Source organism: Vigna angularis, chromosome 6 (assembly GCF_016808095.1).
Source record: "Vigna angularis cultivar LongXiaoDou No.4 chromosome 6, ASM1680809v1, whole genome shotgun sequence".
In the NCBI taxonomy this organism is placed as follows: domain Eukaryota; kingdom Viridiplantae; phylum Streptophyta; class Magnoliopsida; order Fabales; family Fabaceae; genus Vigna; species Vigna angularis.
In genome coordinates, this window is record NC_068975.1 from 16,624,193 (window position 1) to 16,634,052 (window position 9,860).

At 37.9% G+C, this 9,860-nt stretch overlaps 1 protein-coding gene across 1 annotated transcript; it reads right to left on the minus strand.

Annotated features, from left to right (window-relative positions):
* Positions 1-2,205: 2,205 nt before the first annotated feature.
* On the minus strand, positions 2,206-8,703 carry LOC108321930 (transcription factor MYB97). Its single transcript, XM_017553846.2, has 5 exons — positions 8,590-8,703; positions 4,435-4,562; positions 3,824-4,208; positions 2,568-3,447; positions 2,206-2,486 (listed from the first exon to the last, which is right to left on the minus strand). Exons 1-5 carry the CDS (start codon positions 8,701-8,703, stop codon positions 2,206-2,208), a joined length of 1,788 nt encoding a protein of 595 aa, XP_017409335.2.
* Between the last annotated feature and the right edge of the window lie 1,157 nt (positions 8,704-9,860).

Here is a 9,860-nt window from a genome sequence, read left to right on the forward strand (position 1 = left end):
AGTGACAAAAAGAACTCGACAAGTCTGAGTAGCAAGAAGAGGTTGGCTAGATAAGCGACTAAAGTTGTGAACTTGACAAGATTGCCGAATAGTGTAGTGAACTCATTAAAATAGCCGAGTAGTGTAGTGAACTTAGAAAGATAAACAAGTGAAGTGGACACACCAACTACAAAACTAAATAACCTAGGGAGGTGCCTAGAAAGCTCATATACACCAGTACAATAATAAAGAAAGACACCGGTTAATTTTCTTTATAGGCATCGGTTGTAGAACTGATGCATACATGGACGAGGTAAAAAGGACACATTTTATGCCTCGGTCAGATGTCGAGATAAAACAGTATAGAATTATGCCTCAGTTATCTAAGAACCGAGGCAATATATTTTTTCTTCTCAGATTTTAGTACACAATGGAACCGTGCTCTTCAGATCCAAAAATCAATTTTCATGTCACAAATAATTCCCATTGTCGTTGATTGATCATGTGTAAACCTTCAACCCGAGAAGTGGCTCTAACGACTGAGTGGTGCAAGTGAAATTGTTTTTCAGCAACAAGAAAATCCCAAAACCAGAAAATCCAAAACCAGAAAATCCCAAAACTGAAAATCCAAAACCAGATATGAAGAAGAAGCAGAAGAACAAGAGTAGATTTGACGACAAGCAGAAGAACCAAGAAGCTCCCTTAGGGTTTCCAATCACTCGCGGAGGGGAAGAATGGTTGAGGCAGCAGCGACAGCGGCAGATCTGGAGCGGCGGATTTGCAGCGGCGGATTTGCAGCGGCGGTCGTCTGGAGGCAGCGGCGTCTGGAGGCAGCGGCGGTCATCTGGACTGTGCACGACAATGGGAAGAATGGGAGAGCATAGAGGGGAAGGGAGAGCACCGAGAAATAAGAAGTTGTTCAAGTGTGAAAATGAAAAGGTTCAGAGTATAGGTAGTAAGTGTATAGACAGCGGTCATCTGGGTAACCCAAGGCAATAACACTTTTTCAAAAAAGTTGTATCCTCGGGACAGATGTATAGGTCTCGGGTCTGCTTCTAACCGAGACAATATTACCATTCGACCTCGAGTCAAGCTGTAACCGAGGCATATAGTCTTTTACGCTTCGGGTTTTGCGTAACCGAAGCGTATATGACGCGTTAGTTTCCCGTTTTTTTACTAGTGATAGCTCGGGAGAGCATGTAAAGAGCTCAAAGCCAAGCTTAGTAGAAAGCTCAATGGAGAGCTCGTCAAGCTCGACAACAGAGGAGAAAGCAGACAAGCTAAGTTTCACAATGTAAGTAGTCAGGACAATTTTGGTTTAATTGAAAGTTGTCTTCACTTATAATGACTTTCATTTAACATATTTAAAAAAAAGTCATCACGAATCCTAATAATTTCACCTTTTCAAAATTTTGTGAAAAAGTCATCCTCATTAAGATTAACTTTAATTTAGAAATCGTCATGACTTCATATAAGTTAATTTTAAACTGGAAATTTTAAGTCAATTATCTTATCAATTATCTCATTTTTGTAATTTACAAGATAAATTATCCTAGTTTCTAAAATTTTCTTAAGATTAGAGAGGGGTCGAAACTATGAGTATTGGAGGAAGAAAAAAAAAACAATGGATGGGTGGATTCAAACGTGCAGGTCTCACCCTTCGTGACAGGTATCTTACGGAAGTACCAGAACACACTAAATAAAGATAAGAGTAATGATACTACACACACTTTTACATTCATTTGACACAGGTTACAAGGGTAAAATAGTCAAAAAAATATAAATTTTTGTATTGTTTCAAGAAATAAGAGAATAAAAAATAAGTAACAATAATGTCAAATAAATATAAAATATTTAAGTGTGTCAAAAAGATAAATCTATATAGTATAATAATAAGAAAAATGAAGATATAAAAATATAAATGACTAAACCGGTTGATTATTTTAAAGCCAATTTATATTATTTTGATTAATTTAATTAGTATTCAGGTTTTAGTTAGTTTTTTTTTTTTTTTATAATCCCAACGTATCATATAACTAAGACAAATTATATGCCTTGATTATAGAATTTCATAAACTTAAAATAAATCCTTTGTTAGAGGCTGCTGTAATATACACAGAATGAATGACTAATCTAACGCTTCAAATAACAATTAGTGGATACCATTTGCATATACACGAAACTTGTTGATTAACATTATCCATATATATAGCTTCCAAAATTATCTTAGCAGAGACCAGGCAAATTGTCCCAAGGGTAGCAACCTTGGTTTTCGTTATGGTTTGTGGTGTTGGTGAGAGGAAACAATGAAGCCACAGGCTTCAAATCAACTCCAAAGTTGTCATCTGTCATGCCACTGTCACAGGGTTGCACATTCAACCCTTCTGGATCGCCATTGTTGAGCCAGTCATGACCCTGTGTGTTGGAAGATGGAATCACCGTACGCAATGATGACAACTCTTCATTCGTGAACTTGCTCAAGTCTGGTGCTTCTTCCTTTGCTTTTGCTGCTGCATGCATCATCATTCAAATGGAATCAATCATCAAATATTCAAAACTTTAAGCATAGTAACAAAAATGAAACCAACCTGATGCAGAAGAAGGCCAGTAAAGCGAGCTAGATGGAAAGTCCTCAAAGCTTTGGCATGCATCGAAAAAATCATTTCCCTCGTTTAAACTCAAGTGGGGTCGTTTCTTTGAGTTCTGACCCGAAGCCAAAGCCTGAGCCTCCAAGAGAAGACCCCCCAGCAATCCGCTACCGGTTTGGAATGAAGGGTCGTTGAAATCAATGTCAAGCTTAATGTCTTGCTCTTGGGGTGGTTTGTAGAACTGGCTTGAAGGGAGATCCAACTTGGGTTGGAAGGAGGAGGAAGAAGAAATGCCTCGGTCAGATTCTAAGAAAGATGGTTGAAAATATGGAGAGAAACCTGAAGAAACTGGGAATCTGAATGCATCAAGATGAGGGAATTGGGTTGTGAGAGGAAGGTCAGGGAGGGGGTTGTAGCTTGAAGAGGCACGGTAGCGTTTGAAGCGAAGAGGGGTGCATAGGAGTGGTTCTGGTCTTTGGAAGGTGAAGGAGAGAGAGGAGGGTGAAGAGGAGGAGAGTGGAAGAGGTGACTGGTCTAAGAAAGTGAGAGGTGAAGAAGTGGTGAAGGGTTGTCTGTGATGGAAAGGGGAACTCAGAGGGGAATGTTGAGTTGGAGATGGAGATAGAGGTTGTTGTTGTGAGTGTTGTTGCTCTTGTTGTTGATGATGATAGTGTTGGTGGTGGCTTTGTTTGAAGAACTCAAAGTTTGTGAGATTGTTATTAGGGTTTGATCCTGTTTGTGTGAAGCATGGAGAAGGATTTGGTGTTGTGGAACAATGGTGATCATTCTCATCTGCATAGAGAGGGAGACCTTGTCTTTGGCGACGTTTGATCCTTGTGTTCCAATAGTTCTTGATCTCATTGTCTGTTCTTCCAGGCAACTGTGTGGCAGCAGCAACCAAAGAAACAGAGTTCAAAATCTGGTTTTCTTTACTATATTAGTGCAATTTTAGACGGAACATGGTGCATTAAAATGTTCAATCAAGGATCACTTTAACAAGACATGTCTAAATGCATATCATATATTATTAGTAAATGATGATAAAAATACACCAATCAAAATTAGGACAGTTTTTTCTGAAAAGACTAAAATTAAAACTTACCATGTTAACAAGCAGTGACAAACATGTCAATCTTTAAGAATTGAGAACTTAAAATATATTTATTGTAGCTTTAGTTTTGGAGTGATTAGATACATTTGCGGATACAATATATATTCTGAAGCTGTGAAGAAAAGAAGATAAAGAAAATGCATACCAGAGCAGCCATTCTGGCCCACTTGTTGCCAAATTGTGAATGTAGTTCAATGATGAGCTTTTCTTCCTCAGGAGAGAATGCACCTTTTTTCAAATTGGGCCTCAAATGGTTGGCCCACCTAAGCCTACAACTCTTCCCACACCTATTCAACCCTGTGTTCCTCTGCACTGCATTCCAATTCCCTTCACCATGTTTTGTCACATAATCTATGAGAACAGCATCTTCTGCAGCTGTCCAAGGACCCTTCTTCAGAATCACCTCCTCCAATTTGCCACCACCCTCACCACCGCCGCCGCCACCAAATTCATTGCCACCAAACACTGCCAACAACCCATTCTCCCCATTGGAATCACCATTACTGTTTGCCATACCCTCCATCAAGCTCCTTCACCAAAACTGGAGAAATCAAATAAGTTAGTTCAACTTCCCCCCTCTTGCTATCTGTTTAGCCTCTGCAATTCTCTGTCCATAAGCCAAATACTTAATTTATCTTCACGTGCTCAATGCATTCATGTTATGCAATAAACTGTATATTAAAGTGTGAGTATACAGGTTAATTCCTAAGCTCCAAATAAACCACTCTACAAAAAGAGAGGGTAGGAGCTAGGAACTGGTTTGTGGCTGCGGCGGCGGCGGCGGCGGCGGCGGCGGTGAAGGGTGGCAGAGGTTGTTGTTTTGAATGGTGGCAGAGGTTGTTGTTTTGGCGTAAACTGAATGAGGGTGCTTTGTTCCACAGTGGCTTTTGAAGGGACCGAAATTTAGAGGAAGTGCTAAAATTTAGGTTCCTAGAAACTCTCAGAGCCAATGGTTCTTCGTAGCCCTTGCTGTCCTCTAAGCTTGTAACAACTCAGTTTTTTGCTGCTATGTGGAGATTGAACAGAAGGGACAAGCATTAAGAGAAACACATGGTGTTCAAAAATAGAAAATCCATCACACTAAAGGAATGAACTTGAATTTGCATGTAAAAATATGTGGCATGAGCTGTGAGTATAATGCACACAGCACAGTAGTGTGTTGTTACATCCTAGGTTGCGGGAAACTACGTTGGAACATGTTGATTATAGAAGTATTTTGAAACACGTCATGCATGGGGAATATGTGTTGGACATTGTTTGTACTAGATTCTACGAATATTAATTCGTTATTTGAATTAATTAAATAAATATAACTTAAATATGTTGTTAAAAATATTATTTTATTGATTTATGTCCCAGCCGAAGCTGAAATTAATTTTAAATTCTGTGAAACCACCCACGTTTACTATACACCCACCGGATATGTTATTTTTTTTATCGTAACAAAAATAATAAATTTTAATTTAATTATAAAAATAAATTTAAGTAATTTTTATAAATTTTTTAAGATAAGTTTTATTTATTTTATAAGTAATATTTTTATTATAAATAATTATTTTACTTTAAAAAAATATTAAAACGGTTAAATTTAAAAAGTTGTGACTTAAAAAATAAAACTCCTAAGATAACTATTTTAATTTTAAAATATAATTATTTTAGTAAAATTAAAAAAATGCGCAATTATATATTTTTATAACATAACATTTAAGAAAAAAAATCTAATAATTTATATGTATTATTTAATATATTTAAAACTAAAACTATTTTTTTCGAATTTAATCAAATAGTCTTCGATATGTTATAAGGTGTGATCGAATTCTGAATTACCACAAGAAAGGAAGTCTAGTTGCAAAGACTCGACCCCAACATTAAAGTAGCTAAGAGAGTATGAATGAATATTTGTGAGTAAAAGAAGGTTATAAGATGATTGTATGTAATAATATGTATTTATAAGTTTTTTAAGTCCGTTAAAATAAAATACAATAACATATATGATAAATAAATTAATAAATGAATTTTGTTAATCATAAATGGATTGTGTTTATATCACACAATCAATATCATGTATCTTATGAAATATATTAAAAGATAATTAAAATATTTCATAAATTTTATTGTTAGATTCTTGTCGATTAGGCCTACAATGGGTCATGACAAATTATACCATGTTATAATAATAGGTTGAGTAGGGGCATAAGTCTTTCCCAACTCCAAAGTTAATAACTTTTGAAAGTGAACAAAATTATTAAATGACCGAGTAATACAATTGCTTATTTACTCGCGATATATTCTATTGTGTGTGATTAAACCTTTTAGACACAAGGTCAGTCAAGTTGTTAAGTTTCTTTATGTGAGAAACCTAAATCGATGCTCTCTCCTCACTCAAATACTATAACAACAAAAATGAAAGTATGTATGTGTATGAATTTTATTAATTCTGTAAAGTATGTAAAACAAAATTACAAGTAAGTATTCCCAAGGAAGCCTCCCTTCCTCCACTGGCAAGAATGTCCAGTCTATACCCAAAAAGAAATAACCTAAACAAACAGAAAATTCACGAAGATTATTTATAGTGCTGCATTATACTATCTCATTCCTGCGCTCCCTCCTAGCTGAAACAACCATTCGGTATTTAACAAACAACTGTTTGGCCTTACCTCTCTTCCCCACCAACCGTTCGGCCTAACCTCCCCCTTGTCTTCCTTCTCTCATACACTCATAGTATCCTACCACAATTAATGACACATGATTGGCCATTCAACACTAACTCGGCTCACTTTATTGAACACTCACCTTATTGAACACATAATTTGCTTATAACTTTATTTTTGACTTAAGTAAATCCTCCAACTTTTCTCTCTTCATTAACGAAGGGTGACTTAAGTCACGACTAATCTTTAGGATTTCTTCTACTACTCCTTTTCACTTACCTTTAGCTACACATGACAATCATTTAAATTCTCAAAGTCACACCTTTAACTATTATAATCAAATACTTATTTACTATAGATTTTATTTTCCCGAATAATACTTTAACTTATTCTTATCCTATTTATTTTTCATAACAAATAAAATTATAACTTGTATAGTATGATATCTAGGCCGAACAGTTAGTATACAAGGCCGATCGGTCTATCTACTATAGCAGTGCTCGTCAACCAGATCAAACCAAGTTAAATGATGTTGGGCCATAACGCTCGTCAACCAGGTCAAACCATGTTAAAAGGTGTTGGGCCACAATTGACCCAGCATTTAAATTATTGGACTAATAATCCAACAGAGGATAAAATAATCAAAGAATCTGATTAAAGATTCATAAAGCTGTTTATGAGCAACTGACCGGATTTTAAGGTAAATCTGTTTAAGGTAAGTCTGTTTATATTTTATTAGGCTTGTGATAACCTATAAATACAAGGCCAAGGCTAAAAGTCAGGTACGTTCAACTGAGACTCCACTACGATCTACTTACGTCCGATCAGAACTTAAATATTAAACTATGATAAACAGTTCATAAAACCGCTCCTAACTTGAGCGTCAGAGTGCCTTTTGCAGGTACCTCCCCCATCCAGAGTACAACCGAATGACATCCATAGTACAACCGAACGACATCCAGAGTCCAACCGAACGACATCCAGAGTCTAACCGAACGACATCTAGAGTCCAAGCGAGTGGAGCACTCGATCCAGGTGTTCGGAAGCAACAAGACACGTCAGAAAAGGTTAGTCTCTCGGTCCTACAAATCCTTACCGAAAACTTGTATGTTTGCACAAATATTTTTCAAGTGTTCTGCGATGGATTTTGAGAAGAAAAGTTTTAAAAAATATGCTAAGTGTTAAAGCTTAATCGATTACATGGATCATGTATTCAATTAAGTCTGTTAAAGATTTGAAAACTATTTCATTGCTTAACATAACTATCTCAACGGTCATATTTTTAAATATGTTGACTAAGCATTTATTGCAAATCGATTACATTAATTGAGCATTCACTTAATGGCTTTGATTGTTGTTGATCTATTATAACTGTGTAGTGTAACAGATTAGATTAATAGCATAATCGATTAAAAGGCGTCTGATTTGACTTACACTATATATAGATTGCATGATTTGAAATTCTGTAAGACAATTGAGTTTAACAATTTTCATATCAGTTTCAGATTGAGCTTTGAAGTTTTACAGAAGAGAGAAACGTTCCAAGAAACAAGAATTACCGTGGTGTACAAGTCTTGAGGATTTCTTGAGAAGCAAGATTGATTGATTTGTAAAGTGTGATCGTTCTGCACAATAGAGATGCTTACTGCTTGATCAGGAGCTTTAGCAAACACTGAGTATTGTTGTTTCCCTGTGGTGTATACAGGAAGAAAAACGCGATTCTTGACTTTGAGAAAGGTCTCAAAGGGGTGACTCACTAGTAAAAAAATGGGATTAGAAAGCGCAATATACGTTTCGGTTTAAGCGAACCCGAAGTGTATAATAGTGCAGTGGTAGAGTCGTAATAATAGCTTAAATATATGCTTCGATTGTCCCATGACCGATGCCTAAAGCATGCTACTAATTCGGTTCTACGTAAAACCGAGGCATAAAACTCTGTCCAAACCTGCTTCACTGACAGCTGTTGGGTCTGAGAAGAGCTACTAACTCGATTGCCCAGTAACCGATGCCTAAAGGGCACTACTAACTTGGTTCTAGGCGAAACCGAGGCATACAACTCCTGCCACCTAACTCGGTTCTGATGAAACCCGAGGCATGATGTGGTCTTTGATTTTTTCATTTCCACAGCCCAACATCTTCTCTGTCCGTGCTCTCACATTAACTCTTCATTTTCACTTCTTCTCTGCCCGTGCTCTCCCATTCTTCCTCTCTTCTTCCCTCGTGCTCTCACTCTTCTCTATCCGTGCCTCCGCCGCTGTACCTCCTCCGTCGCTGCTGCCTCCGCCACTGCTGCCTCTGCCGCTGCTGCCTCCGCCACTGTTGCCTCCGTCGTTGCTGCCTCCGCCGCTCTAGATCCACCGCTCCAGATCGCCATCGCAAAGCCGCTCCAGATCGGTGAGCCCTCCGTCGTTGCTGCCTGCTTCCGCCGCTCTAGATCCACCGCTCCAGATCGCCATCGCCAAGCTCCAGATCGGCGAGCCCTCCGTCGTTGTTGCCTGCCTCCGCCGCTCTAGATCCACCGCTCCAGATCGCCACCGTCAAGCCGCTCTAGATCGGCGAGCCCTCTGTCGTTGCTGCCTCCACCATTCTTCCCCTCCGTTGTTGCCGCCGCCCTAGACCGACAATCTTCCTCCAGCCGTCGAAGCCTTGTGTGATTGGAAACCCTATGGGAGCTTCCTGGTTCGTTGCAAAAGGTGTTCATCTACTCTTGTTCTTCTGCTTTTGAGGCCAGGCCAGTGAAGACTCACAATCACAAGCACTTTGGGTTTCTGAAATTGGGAAATGTTAGGCCTATTTTGATCTCGGATTGGGATTGGGATTTTCCGGTTGTGTGAAAAACATTGACTTGCACCACTCCGTTTCTGGTTGCTGAAACAATTTCTGGTTGCGTACTGGAAAACAGCAGGTTGCATCTGAAAAAAAAAAATAGGATACTGCCTCGGTTATGTAAGAACCGAGGCATATTCCTATCTGGTTTTTTCTCAGTCCATGACCGATGCATAAAGTCTGTCCTTTTTACCTCGCCCACATATGCCTCGGTTGCAAAACCGATGCCAATAATAAAAAATAACCGGTGCCTTTTCTTTTTATTGTACTAGTAATTGTAGGAGAAGATTGTTCTTGCTACTAGTCTTTTTGTATTTGCCTATATTAGATTAGTGAGTTAGAGAAATGATTTACATTTTGACAGTGTGGTTGCTGTAAAGCCCTTGTTGTAAAAACTCATATCTTTATAGTGCATTGGCTTTCAATCTCGGGTTGAGTGGAAGGACTCTAGATGTAGGCAGATTGGCTAAACTAGTATAAAACTCAGAATTTGAATTTTCTTCTCCCTATCTCTCTGCATTAAATCGATTATACTCTATTTGTATTCGAATACTCATATTGTTACATTGCATACATTTTTACTTGCGATTCAAGAAAAGTTTAAAGACTTATTGTTTTGCGAAAAAGATTTCGAAAACGATCATTTTTATACAAGGATGAAGAAAATATGGTTATGAGTTCAGGAAGTTCACCTGCATTGAATGA